The 15,467-nt window shown below is 40.0% G+C and overlaps 2 protein-coding genes across 8 annotated transcripts in view; one reads left to right on the forward strand and one right to left on the reverse strand.

The window, feature by feature from the left end:
- Positions 1-48: 48 nt before the first annotated feature.
- Positions 49-3,439, reverse strand: taf11 (TAF11 RNA polymerase II, TATA box binding protein (TBP)-associated factor). Of its 2 annotated transcripts, none has more exons than XM_063464282.1 (6): positions 3,401-3,439; positions 2,851-3,040; positions 1,230-1,360; positions 1,049-1,136; positions 850-946; positions 49-761 (listed from the first exon to the last, which is right to left on the reverse strand). In XM_063464282.1, exons 2-6 carry the CDS (start codon positions 3,016-3,018, stop codon positions 631-633), a joined length of 615 nt encoding a protein of 204 aa, XP_063320352.1. In that variant the 5' UTR covers positions 3,019-3,040; positions 3,401-3,439; the 3' UTR covers positions 49-630. The 2 variants fall into 2 exon arrangements, with proteins under 2 accessions (XP_063320352.1, XP_063320351.1); XM_063464281.1 differs by lacking the exon at positions 3,401-3,439 and adding an exon at positions 3,219-3,394.
- A 707-nt stretch (positions 3,440-4,146) lies between these two features.
- Positions 4,147-15,467, forward strand: part of LOC134618063 (ankyrin repeat and SAM domain-containing protein 1A-like) — a 63,563-nt gene continuing 52,242 nt past the window's right edge. For all 6 annotated transcript variants that reach the window (XR_010091787.1, XM_063463266.1, XM_063463267.1 and 3 more), the window contains exon 1: positions 4,147-4,691. Coding sequence is in view for 5 of the 6 variants with exons in the window: in XM_063463266.1 (XP_063319336.1) it covers positions 4,522-4,691 (170 nt within the window). In the remaining variant the exon portion in view is untranslated. The remainder of the gene's footprint in view (positions 4,692-15,467) is intronic.

A 15,467-nucleotide genomic window follows, 5' to 3' on the forward strand; every position in this document is an offset into this window, starting at 1 on the left:
ATTCTGCTCATTTTACTAGTATAATTCAAACTTGACTTTAATCTCAAAGTACAATATTTACAAATACAGTTTAAACAGAATTCATCTTCTTGATTACAACCTGCACAAAAATATAAACTGAAGTAACAAATGTCAAGCACCCAGTTTTTCCATCAAGTCTGTCTTGAGTCCAAACTATTTCCAATTCCAGTTCATGGTCAAACAACTAATACTATTGGCTACAGAGAAGAAGGGTCTTAAATGATTTGAAGGCTTTTAAATATGGAATCAAACTAAAAATGATGTTTGCATTTTCAGCTTGGTCCTAATCACATTAAAATGTTTCAGTCAAAAAGAAAAAACATTGACTATTAAAATATAAAACATGTTTTAAATAAAACCATAATTTCTCACTGTTTAGTTGCAACCAATTTAATGATGAGAAAAACGTTTACCTCGACTTTGAGGGGTGAATGACAACTCAGCTTTATTTAGCAGCTGCCTTGACTGCTCTTCAGGACTGCAGTCACTGCCTACTTGGCTGCAAGATGTGTTAAGTGGCTTCATGGTGAGTTTTCCATATGCTCTGCACCACTTATTAAATTACTGGCATTTATCCGTCATCTTCATACAATCTGCAGCTCAGGTGTGTCAGTGAAAGAGAATGTTCTTGTACTTTGTGTTGGGAATCTGATCTCTACTCTTCAACCTCCTCACTGCTTCCCTCATGTGCTTGGGCTGAAGTGGTGGTGTGTCTCCCCACTTCTCACAAACATCCAGAGCTGTAAAGGCAAAGACACCTCATAAAACTATAATTCATATAACCTCGTAGTCTGGGTGATTTCAGTTTTCTTAAATCCTCCAACTAACCTTCCTCGACAATTTCCCCAGCAAAGACCTTTGCAATACCAGACATGGCAATAACCACATTCTGGGACACCGATGATCCTGTTATTGACTGGATGAGCTAGAATATTAAAATAAGAGACATCAAATCAATACAACATTTTCAGGGTTTTTTAATACTTCCTCTATTAAAAAAAAAACAAAAACAAAAAAAACAACTTACCCTTTTAATGGCAGCCTTAGGGAATGCAGAACGTCTGTACATTTCATAGCGATTCAGCTGCTCTTCAGAAAATGATGACACCAAAACTCTGAAAATGTTATGGAGTTATGGCGAATTTTCGCAAATTACATAATTTCAAGAATAAGAATGATGATCTTTGAGATTAAAAAGGCCGTCTTACTGCATCTTCTGTATTTCATCTTCATCAACCTTGTGCCGCTTCTCCTTTTTCTTCTCAGGTTCCACTTTTAACCTTTTCAAAGAAGGCTGGCCAGAGGTTCCCTCTTCCTCATCTTCTCCTCCTGGTGTTTCCTATCCAGTGGAAGACAAAATTATTCAGAAATACTACAAAGAAAGAGACACCACTGTGAAACCACATAACAAAAACACAAATGACAGCCTAAAGATTCAAATCTGATCATTCAGGTTTTAGGATTTTTGTTGGTTTAAACTTCTTAGTATACATATGGTCAGTTAAATGATTTTTAATGTAACATTAATTTTACTGTAATACAATATTTATTTAAAATGGAACCGAAACAGTACATTTCAGTTTGTCAACCAACTGTCTAGGGTCTTCTTGTTTTGGCTGCTCTCTTTAGGGGTTTCTTCAGTGGATCATCTGCCTGCATCTCATCCTCTGCCTAGCATCCTATTTTATTATACACCAAACTCCTATATGTCCTCCTTCACTACATTCATAAACCTCTCTGTGGTCTTCTTCTTTACCTTCTGTCTGTCAGCTTCATCTTTAACATCCTTTGTCCAGTAAATCCACCATCCCTCCTCTGTAGATATTAGAACCATCTCAGCCTTGATTCTCCAACTTTGTCTCCAAAATACTCAACCTGAGGTGTCCCTCTGATATACTTATGTCTAACACTGTCCATACTGGTCACTCCCAGTGAAAATCTTAGCATCCTTAAACTCCAGCCCCTGTCTTTTTGTTACCCCCACTGTCTCCAAACAACACATCATTGCAGGTCTCATTACCATCGTGTAACCCTTCCACCCTTGCTGCTATCATTCTGGCATAAATGACCCCTGACAAGCGTCTTCATTCGCTCCACCATGGCTGCATTCCCTTGTTCACTTCCGTTTTGCACGGTTCATTGCTTTGGATGGCTGAGCCCATATATTTATAGACTAATCTACGCTCAGTACCTCAGCTCCTTACATCTTCACTTTTAAGCCTATTCCCCTCTCATTCAAGTACATGTATTCTGTTTGCTTCTACTGACTTTGATTCCTCTTCTCTCCAACACGTATCTCCACCTCTCTTCTATCTGCTCCCCATTCCCACTAACAGACCACAACGCAGTCTGAAAACATCAAAATTCACATAAACTATGACCTGTCTGATCTCATCTGTTATCTTGATGTACCTTTAACCTATATGTAATTCCTGACGCACACCTCACCATTGTCTCAATATCCTTGTACATGTCCTGCAACACCTTTACATACTTCTCTGCCACTCCTGCCTTATCATGCTGTAACAGCAATCCTCCCTTGGCACCCAATCATTTCATCTATCTAGATCCACAGATCATTTTTTACCATATTTCCATCTCTATCCTTAATCGCCCTAACCTTCTTCAAATACTTTCCATCTTGATTTCTCCGTCTACCAGTCGATACAAGCTTTTTCTCCTTCCTTACATACAACTCACTATAAGCCTTTGCAGTGCGTCTAGCCTTCCAGTACTCCTGTTTACTTTCTTCATCGCCCTAATTATCCCACTTTTTCTTTTATAACCTCTTTCTTGAATAATTTATGCAAATGACGCTCCGAAACTCACATGTTTAATTTCTTTAGGCTGATCTTGCGACGATGTCTCTAGGTTTTCATTTGCAGGTTTTTCTGTGGCTGAAGGATTTTCACTCTCCTCTGACTTCAGGTGCTCCTCGTCGGTAGGAGATGTCCTCTCAAGTGCATCATCGCTCTTGATCCGTGCAGGGTCTGCCATTTTACTAATTTTACTTTAGATTCTGCAAATATCAAAGAAGTTGATGAGATACTTACCACAACTCTAAAAAGCTAGCTACAATTAGCTAAATTACTTAATTATTTTAGCTAGATAGCCCAGAAATTAGGTACATTAGTATTAATAGCAGTGCGTGGATAAAACTTTACAAAAAACAAACAAACAAACGAGTATGCACATACCCTGTCCGCAGCTAGGCGTCAACAAAGCAGCGGCAACAGTCTGGCCGTCAATTTAAGCTAACGATAATTAGAAGCTAGCGGCGGCTAACACATACCTGATTTATATAATATACCCCAGTACACAAAACTATATTATAATGAACGCAGTAGCTGTGAGATTATATAAATACGTAACCACCTACAGTAAGAGGTACGATGCATCAAATGGCTAATTTCCCTAGTAATGTTGCTAGCACAGCATACGCATTTCCGTTTCCGTTTTGTACGAACTTTATTAACACCGCCTTCTGTGAGTAACCGGCGAGGGACTATGGAAGTAACGTTCAGATGTTAGGAATAAACAGGACGATGTTCGTTCATTTGTTTGTTTGTTTCATTTTGCTTTGTCTTTTTGCCCCTTAATTACAGCGCAATAGTCAGTAAATATTCAGGCTGCAAGTGGCTTCTGTCTGAAATAAATAAAGCATAATATATTCCTTAGTTTTCTCTTGTTATTTCCCAGATTATCTACTTTCACTGGACAAAATGCTGTAAAACATTTATTAATTTGACCGGATTTAATACGATTAGAGTTGCCTAGCTACTAATGTCAGGTAGTTCCACTGATAGTAAGAGTAATTCACAGTTATAGTTATTCATAAATATTTATACTTAATTTGTGTTCTTCTTATTGTTATTATTATTGATATTATTACTAGTAGTATTATTTATATTTACAGACTACCAATCAGTAATTTATAAAGCGTTTAGTAAGTAATTAAGGGACTATGTATGGACGTTTACTGTGGATACAAGAGGTCAGAGGCGAACAGATCTTAAAAGCACTGAATGGGTAAATCCTGCCTGTCTCTCACCAATACGCCATCTTGCTTATATCCATCCACCTTCTGATTGAAGCAGTAAGGGCGGCGGTGATAGGGGGTATAAATGTGTGTGGTGTGTGTGCGAATGTGTGTGCGTCTGAAGGGTTTCGGATTGGAGATGCATAAAGAAAGGGCAGTTTCGAGGAAGTGACGGACGACGCACAGTGGTCTGGTCAGAGGAAGTTTGTTCGATGCTTGCGCCGTGCTGTTGAAGGAAACTTTTCACTCCAGTGAGCGCCAGAAGCACCCGTGGATCGGGTCGGACGGATCCAGCGCGGCGGAGGGAGCTTTTGTTTTCCCTTCACACTTAGCAGCACTGAGGAATAACTTGAGGTCGGGAGAAAGAGGGGCTCGCACAGGAATTTCACTCCCATAACCGACCCCCTCCCCTTTTTCCTTCTTTTCCCCGCGCCTCCTTTGATTTCTTTCTGGGATCCGCGATGGGAAAGGAGCAGGAGCTTCTTGAAGCGGCGCGCACGGGAAACCTGGCTGCCGTGGAGAAGCTTTTATCCGGGAAGCGACAGTCCGCTGGCGGATCGTCTGGGACCGGTGGAAGCGGCAACAGCGGTGGCCACGGCGCCTCCTCTCATCCGCTCTCCAGTCTGCTCAGGTAGGCTTAGGGAAAGCCGAGACGAGGTGGCTCTGACTACATGGGAGACAGCCAGCAGCTTTGCCCCTGGCGAATATTACCCAATCCTTTATTGTTACTGCAAGAAACGATGTTTCATGTTTGCATGCTTCCCTGCATTGTCAAACAATCGCAAGCCAAACCAGTGCAGCGCCCAAGCAGTGGCATGCTTCTTTGTTAGCCTACACCTCCTGTGTTACTGCCATTTCTACTGTAATGTGCACAAACAGCCTGGGAGGAAATTATGCAACTTAACTAAAGAAATCTGCAACGAATCGGCCTACGATTACGTTAAAGAAACGAATTGCAGATGTGTCAGTAATTATAATGCTTACATAGAGTCTGGACGTGAACACAGTTTCAGGTCTGGAGATGGAAAGTCTTGTCACAATTGGATTCTCATTGTTTAGCAAAATTCTCTTATTATAAGGAAATCTTTGTTGTATGGAACCTTATTGACTATCCTCAGATTTGTGTGAGCCAGGAAAATGACTTTCTCTTTTTAGTAGTCACTGGAGGAAGTCCTCAGTGAGGTAAACATTTGATGTGGTTTGTCACATCTATTAAAGACCTACTCTGTATGGTTAGAAAGAGTTAGCTCTCCTTCCTCCTGCTCTCTCTGTCTGCCTTCAGTAGTTATGAGGTCACTATTAAAAACAGCCTAGAGTTATATAAAGTAGCTGTCATACTTGCCCACACTGTATTGTCTGCAATTGATAGTGACTGTGGACATAATCCGATTCAATTACCCAAAAGCACACACTGGGTAAAGCTAAAAGATATACTAAAGGGACAAGCTCTTAGTAGAAGCGTAAGAACCCCGTAAGGTTGTGCAGATGTTGAGAACATTAAATAAGATATATATATATATATATATATATATATATATATATATATATATATATATATATATATATATATATATATATATATATATATATATATATATATATATATATATATATATATATATATATATATATATAAAAATCAGATAAGTTATTTTTCATTTTGTGCTATATGTTATCTGCATTATTGGCTCACCACAGTTTGATTCTTGTTTTTGTCTCTGGTGACAGATAATGGTTTTTTTGGGGTTTTTCTTTTTTTTTTTTTTTTTGGTTTTTTCATTTGTTTTTTTTAATCATGAAGTTTCTGTGGTTTACACAGTGTGTTACACGCAATATGAAAACCTGCAAAGAAAGAATTTTTAAGAAGTCCTTTTGTTGAAGAAGAGTCGACTCTTTAAAAATATAAGGCTTATAGCCTTTCTAAATGCTGCCTCTCATACAACCTGCAGGTTGCCTGTCTGTGGTTAAGTGTATGTCAATCATGTAAAATTGCTCCCTTGGGTTTCCCGGTAACAGCCGCCTTCCTCTGAGGGAGAAGTGTTAAGGCAAAGCTCGGGGTGATGCGCCACTGTGTTACTTAGTGGAGACTGCAAAATTTGCTTGAGATTATTACATTAAATTCTCCTAATTGGAAATCCAATTCAGAAATGTCATGCGGTAAAGGCTGACTCGTCTCATCCTCACTGCTCCGTGGGCGGACTGGCGAGCCCGTTGTGTCATCTCATTTGTCTTGAGCAATCGGTGTTTGGCAATGGGATCTCTGGGAAATTATTGGCTAGGCTTGGGAGGAAATGAATGAATGAATAGGTGGTGTGTAGATCTAAAAAGCTTCTGGCTGGCGACACTTGAGAATACTGGGCAGGCCCTTATAAGAATTTGCATGAGTGTTGACTCTGACTGGCTGCTTTGGAGGGCTGTTTCTGTTCTGCATGACATTTGATTTAGTTTCCACAATGAAAATGTCAATACATCTAAGGGTATTACAGTGGATTGGTACAGTGGCACAGGCCGTGGGTTTGTATGTGCATGTTTTTCCAACCCCCTTTTATCAAAATCTCTTTGCAACCCATTCATCATCCATTGTTAGAAAGTGCAGGCCTGTAATCCTGTCAGAGGAGATTTGATCTGTGGCTAAGACAGCTTTCTTTGGCGAATTTTCGCCTGTTCTGGTTGTGTCAGCTTGTACCGCCACTTGATTCCATGTTCACTTCTACTTGTGTAATAACACTTTTCCTCACTTCAAGTTGCTTTTCAGGCTCAGTTATATGAGATGACATACAAACAGCAACTGACAACAGCAATAACTGCCATTATATTTGACCTTGTACATTCAATATAGTGAAAAACCTACTCGTTTATCGCATAAATGAAACCACAGGCGACACAGATGAGTGAGCTAATCAACTTTTGTCCCATTCTTTGAAGTGTTTTGTTGTTGTGTGTGTGCTTCTGCTAGATCGTTAGCGTTCTTACTCTGGAATGGAACGCATGTTACGACTTGCAGTGTTTTTGTGCGCAGGCTGTTGTACAGCTCTGCTCGGCTGAATGTCTGCTTTCCCAGGAGGCGGCATCCCAGCCGTTGCCATGGTATAGACACTGACCCCCGGCGTGTTTAACACCCCTGCCGCCCCAAACATTTGTTCCATGGTGCTCCATTAACACCGAAACGAGCTGGGCAGGGCTTCCTCAAGTAGTAAGATCACAGTGTAACCTTTTTAGTACTACAGCACAGTGGCGGCTACTCATATTTAAGTTACATTAATCTAATTTTAGGGCATATATTTACTTGTTTTTCCTCCATACTGTAGTTTTTACTAGAAGCCCTATGACAGGAAGAGAACAACACTAATATTTCCTGGCCCAGGTCATCCAAACGCAAGCAGCTGCAGCAGTTATACCGGAGGTAAGACAAGTCCCTGGCAGGGAAAGTGCTTGCCCACTGAGGGGAAATTAACGGAGGAATGCATGGAGTCCTGGACAGACACTCTGAGAGCTTAGCCAGATGAGGGTTTGTCTCCCAGCTCCACAGCCGCGTCCTTTGTCCCACTGACAAAGCGTCGAATGGTGCTTTTCATATTCATTTCAGCCCAAAAAAGACCATTCTGGGGCTTTTCGATACTTTTTTTTAGTTTTACAAAGAAAATTGAGCTGTCGTTTGGACTGAACTGGACCACCTATTAAGAAGAGTTCTCATTTAGGCGTATGCTTCTAAAAGATGTTGACTGAAACAAGTGGGGCTTTTTCAGTGTTTGGAGATAAACATCAGCTTAAGATATTCACGAAGGTCTCTTGAAATATAGTTTCCCTAAGGGATGTTTTTCTGCTTTCTGAATGCTCGCTAGGATCATCAGCTTTGATACTTGGTTAGCATTTTAAGAGGCTTGGGCAAAACTCCAGATCTTTCCATCCCATTACATCCACAATTTCTGGCTCATCCCAAGCAGACCCATGCTGTCAGGCTGCTGTCAGCCGAGAGAATATATGCTGCAGGAGAACTTGCACCTACTGTCCTTTTGAAAACACTATTTCCTCTAGCTTCTCTTTGTATTGCGACCAGTGTGCAAGTATGTGTGAAGATGGGTTGCAGGGATGACGTGTGTACAAAATGACGGGCTCACAGCGGGGTTTGGACACCCACTGTCCTTAGCTGTGCTTCAGAAAAGCTGGACATTCATGCAAAATGTCTCAAAATGGCATTTTGTGCAGAAAGACCGTGTTAAGAAGGTAGCGTCTACTTTTTCACAACCACAAAGAGCCTCAAATCATTTCCCGGTAGAAATCTGGGCCAGCAGCAGGCATGGCAGTTACATTTCATCATGTGTTGACCTCTGAACTGAAAGAATTTGTAGCTGCTTCAACCCAGGAGGGAGCAATGGTAGCTGGGAAATCTAACACCACCATGTTAGCATTCCAAGAGCATCTGAGTTTGGGATGCTCTGCTCTATGCGTTATGTTTCCGGCTCGTGTTTGTGTAGCCTGAGAAAGCAGGCTGAAAGGCACTCAGTAGTGATGAATTCCACATATGTGTGAGAGGTGGGAGCAGAAGCCGACAAATACAGCATCCTTCCCATGCAGTATGTAGCCCTCCATATTTTAAACTAGTGCTGGTTGGCTAAAAATAGATTTCATCCAAGTGGGTCAAGGGGTTCTTCATTAGCTTTGTGGGGAAAAGGCTGCTTTGAACTGGTCTGAAATTAAAATATAATTATAAGGGGGTGAAACAAGCAATATTTATAATGGAAATTATTTTTGGTCAAGCATATTCACAGTATTTCTTAATATTGCCTAACAATTATGAACACTCATATTACTCAACATCTGCATTGTCTAATGACATCTGCTTATCTGCCAATAAAATGACTTTTTTTTTAACAAACAGTGAGTGTTTATCTGTTGTGCTAAATATATTTTGTGCTGACTAGATGTTCAGAGACTTCCAAAAGATTTATTTTACTTTGGGGCTATTGGTTTGATATTCAATTTGGGGCTATGGTTCAGCTGATATTACAGAGACTTATGTACAGCCCAGTGGAGTAATGGAAAAACATGTGGTCCTGAAACTCCTCTGGTTTCTGAGATAAAATGCTGTCATTTACACTTTCTATCTGCTCTTCCTGCATTAAAGAAACAGAAGTTGATATGACAGCTACACACAGACACCTACACTGACTCTTATGGTCATGTGTTTATGTGAACCGTATTTAACACCAGCTACTAAAAAACGTTTAGTAGCAAATGGACAAATATAAACGTGTGTGTGTGTGTGTGTGTGTGTGTGTGTGTGTGCCAAATTTATAAGAAGAAACTTTCTTGTTGTGTGCAGGCCCACATGTGTTCACTGGCTACTTGCAGCCCCCAGCCCAGACTTTTTCATTCGCTTTGCCTTCTAAGCGGCGTCCTCTTTTATCTCACACTCTGCTGCTCTCAGCACACTCAGCGACCCACCTGCTGGGCCCACACCAACCTCTACTCCACCTCAAACTTAAAACATGTTGTACTTGAAGCCAGATTAATGACAGTGCCCCCAGTGTGTTGACACAGGAAACAAATTTGCCTCAGTCTTTTTTTTTTAATTCCCCTTTGCTTTGGTCTTCCTGCAAAATGTAAGAAAGAAACTGAACAAAGTTCTCTGGAATGATTTAACCTGTGACTAAGCAGATTCACACCAGACTGTACCTGTGAAACGCAGAAATGCATCTACTTTCATATTCACACATACAGATCACCACAAAGATGGGGAGATTAGTGTCAGAGTCATTTTAAAAGTCATTGTGTCAAATTTAAAGAATGACCGTGCTGGTGAATTTCTTTTCAGCAAAACTGAGAATCTTCAATAACTCCCAACTGGATTCTACAGAAAATCAATTTCAAGAATTGGCTTGTGTGCATAACAGAAAATAACTGCCTATCAATCCAACAAGATTTGAGCTGAAACTGAACATGAGCTTGCTCTTTCAAGCAAAAGGCTCAGTGGATGCCAGGGCAAACAGTCAGATCTGTTTCGTGTGCAGGAGCATCAGCTGTGAATCTGCGATTAAAAGTATTCTTGTTCCATCTCATTCTTTTTACGTCTACCTACCTCACCTCCAGCATTTTCCATGCAAGTCATCTTGATTATGCTGCCTCTCACTGGACTGTTCTGATCATAGTGGCCATATGACATATATTCACACCTCCTGCTGTAACACAGTTGCACTGTGAAGTGCTCAGTGTGGTGTATTTATGAGGCATGAAGTCTTAATCAGGCTTCATCAAGACTGTGTCGCCTGGTGAGCTGCTGCATGTCTGTCACACAGTTTGATCCATTTGAAGTGTTTCAGACTTTGGTAGCACTAAAACAAGATTGATACTGTTCACAAGCCTCGTTGAAATGTTTATCGTCACAGTTAGGATTTCTGAAATGAATGAGACTGTTCATTTATTTAACTAATTTCAAAGACCTCTTGCCTCAAGGATTCTTTTTGAAGCACTTTAATCAAAGTGGGCGATCAGTGGGTCCTCCACTTTGATCCAAGCTAAAATATCTCAGCAGCAACTGTGTGGCTTGCCTTGAAATTATGGTCAACCCTAGTCCCCAGAGGATACAACCACAATTGGAACCACAAGGCTTTCATTTGTGGTTCAGAGTAAAGTCTGCTGACAACTATTGTAGCGATTGTTATGATATCTTGTAGAGACATTTGAGTCCCCCTGAGGATTCCCTGTAATAACTCAGGTGATCTCTTAATCTGTCGCATAACACTGTTCTCACTGGGATATTTCTGCTAGCTTGAGATGTATTTGTGTGTACGCCCTAATCACCAAAGCAGGGAGCATTGTGTATCTTCATTGATGAATGTTGCCATAGTCATTTAGCTAACAATAATGTACCTAAACACAGTGTCACAGAGCTGTTGGGCGTGAATAAAATTCTATTTGATACCTAATACAACATGAGCTCACTATGAGTTCTAGAAAAGTTTCTCCATAAATGGTCAAAACAATAAACCACATGACCAAGAAGTTCTCTTTATCAGTAACTTTAAGACTTGTTAGTCATAGACTTGTTGAAGCCGTGCCATACTTGTGTCATGCATTTGAAATTTAGTTGCCTAATACGTTTCCCTGTGCCAACTAACTCGTTATACTGCTTTGTAGCTATAAACACTCTCCTGTAATTTCATCTGTAACAATGTGTATGATGAGCACGTACTGCTTAATTACAGTCATAGCTCTTCGGTCCTAACATCAATTAGATGTTAGCATCTTAACAGTCTTTTTTTTTTTTTTTTTTTTTTCTTCTTCTTCTTCTTCTTTGTTTATTAAGTCAGTGAGTGTAGTACTCAGCAGGCATAGGGAACTCTGGCCAGTGCTTCAGTCTCTGCTGAGGAGAAGATGTTCGAGTAGACTATTTGGCAGCAGGGCATCTGGTTGCAGCACCCGGCAGCAGTATGCATAATTAAGCCCAATTTCCCTGACGGTGGGCGACATGTGCCAGTCACTGCTGGGCTCACTGCCCTGGCCTAGACTAATCCCTGGCAGTGTGGTTACACTGCTAATAGGCTGGAGGGCAAATCTGTTTATTTGACACTGGGTTCACACACACCTGGGTTCTTATTTGCTTAAACCTACTACTGCATTTTGCCTTGCTAGTTTCCCGGGGCTCAGTGAATAAAGATTTACATGCACTGTATGTCATTTTTACCACTGATGCACTCTCAGTTTAAAAATGAGATATTTGATTATATTGTGTGGGATTATCGTGTTCGTTATGTTTAACTCCAAACTAATAAAAATCCTTAGAGTATCTGACATAACTCTGGGAGAAATCATGTTCACAGATGAAATAATGTGCTAAAACATTGTCATTTTACATCACACTGTTTGTTAATAATAAAAGAGCTACACGTAATGTTAGCTAATGTAGATGTGTGCAAATGAATGCAGCTTTACTGTAAATGACATGAGTTCACTGGCCCAAGATGATGTAAGCTTTTGGGAATGTTGATCAAATAATGATAAAGTGCTGAGATTTTTATTATACCTGCAGTGCCATGATTTTGCATTTTGCATATTTCTGACACTTAGACAAAGATAACCCGATAAATTACGATTTTATTCATTAAAAGAACTTACTTTTTCCTCATATAGTCAACTAATTGCCCCCTAAACGTATTGCTTGTTGTACCAACTGTTGCACAAACTTATAGCCAGACATTTTCCTTCTGGATTTTCTGGCAGAGAGCAGAATTCATGGTTCCATCAATTACAGCAAGTTGTCCCAATTCTGAAGCAGCAAAGCAGTTCCAGACCCATCACACTACCACTGCCACGTTTGACTGTTGGTATGATGTTCTCTTAATGAAATGCTGTATTTTTCCTGAGATGTAACAGGAGTCAGACTTTTTCATCAGTCCACAGAATATTTTCCCAAAAGTCGCGGGCATCATCAAAATGTGTTTTGGCAAATGTAATAAAAGCCTTTGTTCTTTTTGGTCAGCAGTTGATTTCACCTTAGATGCCATTTGTGTCTCTTTCTTATTGTTGAATCATGAACTCTAACCTTAAGTGAGGCGAGTAAGGCCTGATTTTTAGATTTAGATTTTATTCCAGCTTCTGTTCTGACTTCCTGGATGAGTTGTTGATGCACTCTTGGTAGGCTGACCACTCCTGGGAAGGTTTACCAGTATTCATATTTTCTCCATTTGTGCGTAATGGCTCTCACCGTGTTTCCTTGGAGTCCCAAACCTTTTCCAGACTGATATCAGTTACTTTGTTTCTCATTTGTTCCCAAGTTTCTTTTTCTCGTGGCATGATGTGTTGCCTTTAGTCTACTTGACTTCACGGGCTCTATTTAAGTGACTTCCTCCTTTAATGGGTCTGGCAGTAATCAGGTCTGGGTGTGGCTAATAAACTTGAACTCAGCTTTCCAAAAAATGTAGTTGATCACACTTAATTCATGATTTAACAAGGAGGGGCAAAATAGTTTTCCACACAGGGCCAGGTAGGGTTGAATAGCTTTTTTCCTTTTAATATATGGAATTACCATTTAAAAGCTGAATTTTGTATTTACTTGGGTTATCTTTGTTGAATATTAGAATTTGTTTATATAAAATAATAAAGTGTGACAAATATGCAGAAGAACTAAGAAATGAGAAAGGGGTGTGATCAGTCTGCTATTCATTGCTGACTAGCTTTAGATGAGTCAGCAAACCCATACGGCCTTTGTACCCGACACCCACCATTAGGTAGCAAATTTAGTCATAGGGTTTCCCAGCCCATCTATCAGTGGCTAAAACAATTAAATATTCAGATACCTTGATTTTAATATTGTTTGAACATTTGGGATGTTTGATGCTCTAGTCTCTGTTTTAATTTGTATACTGTCTGCTGTTTAAACATTTTAATTTGATTTGATATACCTTTATTAGTCCCACAAGGGGAAATTTCATAAGGCTGCCGACCTATTGCACGCAATGGCGGCGCCATCTTACCCTCCGACCATACATACATTACACAAAACATCACATGGGGAAGACATGGGGAAAAAAATATATATATTGCAAGAAATATTGTAAACAGTGGGACTAAAATGGGATTTTACCTGCTTCTATTACTGGGTTTATTGAATATGGATAAAACTGCAATACAGACTTGATTTATTTACTGTGTATTCAACATGATTTAATTTCAAGACTGAAAACCATACTTCCATGAGATAAATTGGTCTAAATAAATAATACATCAGTGACTTTTGGACTTGAGGTAAAGAGAAAAGTTTATTATTAAGCCTAAATATTCAGTATATATGACTAATATTGTTAAACCAATAAAGTAAAGACGGTAAAAAAATAAATAAATAAAAGATGGAAAATGCTCTTATCCATCCTCCTCTCTTCGTAGCCAGGCTTTGTACAAAACAGAATTACAGTCCTCCAGAATCTCTTTCAAACTTAGGCCTCATCCTGCTGATATTCCCTCAGGCAAATTAAGGATTAGCTCAGCCTTTCAAACAGGAATTCCTCAGTCAGTTCCCATGAATATGCCCCCTCCCAAACCAAATCAACTCTGTTTTGACCATTGCCCAGCTATGGGCCTAAGCCCCATCCCTCAGTTAGGTTGGTTGTGAGCCGTAGTAAGAGGATGAAGTGGATTGTCGAGCACCACTCTGACTCATGCCCTTGAGTACCACGCTGCCAAAATGCTCAGAGGACGTAACACTTGTACTGCGCTTAAAGCTGCTGCTGCAGGCACCTCTGTTAATAGCAAACTGAAATACTGTGACAGTGAGAAAATGTAATGAGCTGACATCTTCATTCCCTCTGCGTGGAGGTGATTTTGATAGGATTAATGCTATATCCCTGATTAAAAGTGAAATATTGTGGCAGTAGAATAATGCGTGCTCCTGTTTGGGTTTTTTTTTGTTTTTTTATGTTTGGGGTCATGAGGATGATGTGAAACACTGTTTGTTTCTGTGTGGTATTTTTAGATTTCCCCTCTTTTTCTAGTGGCAGTAACACAACAGAGATTCATGACAGATGAGGAAGACCAATATGTAAAAACAACCTAAAAATACAGGCTTAAAGGTTATGACTTAAAATGTGAAAGGGAAATCTTGCAATATGTCTTATGATACAGCTGACTTCTGTCTTGCACAATGTTTCTTTCTGGAAGATTTTCAAAATTCTGGATGTGGATATACTACAGGAAACATAAAAGTGCACAGTAAACTGTTGCCTTTACTTGTGTAAGACAATGAATGCACCAAAATCAAAGGTGCATGATCTTGCATCTCTCTTCTTTTTTTTCTTTTTTCTTTTTTTTCTGCCCTGTGGCACATTTTGTTTAATTCTCTAGTTGTAGTCACTGCTCCGTTCATGTTTATGTTAATTTGTATATGGGATTTTTGCTTTAAGCAGTTATATAACTCTTTATCTAGGACAGCAACTAGCGGTCTGTTTCAGTCTCCCTTTTGATGTGTTCAGTGGACAAGCAAAGGACAGTGTTGCTGTTCTCTCTACTGCACATTCGGTTACTTTTAAAAGACAGGGTGTGTGTGTGTGTGTGTGTGTGTGTGTGTGTGTGTGTGTGTGTGTGTGTGTGTGTCTGTGTGTGTGTGTGTGTGTGAGAAGTTGACATAATCAAAGCTCACATATTTTCCACTCTCTAACAGAATTTTATCTGTCCCTAACATTTCTTGCCACATGTTCCCACTAGTCTTTCCTCCTGGCACTGCTTTTGATATCCCACTTCATGCGTGCAGCCTGACTAGTTGGGATGACACCCAGAAAACCTGCTGCAAGAAATAAACAGCTTAGGTTGTTATGAGTTGTAGAGTGGTGCGTCTCTGCGCGTCCATGCTCTGTCAGGCCCATTGTTCTGCAGGCTACAGAGCCTTCCAAGACACTTATTTAATGAGACGGCTCTG

Source organism: Pelmatolapia mariae, linkage group LG20 (assembly GCF_036321145.2).
Source record: "Pelmatolapia mariae isolate MD_Pm_ZW linkage group LG20, Pm_UMD_F_2, whole genome shotgun sequence".
NCBI lineage: Eukaryota > Metazoa > Chordata > Actinopteri > Cichliformes > Cichlidae > Pelmatolapia > Pelmatolapia mariae.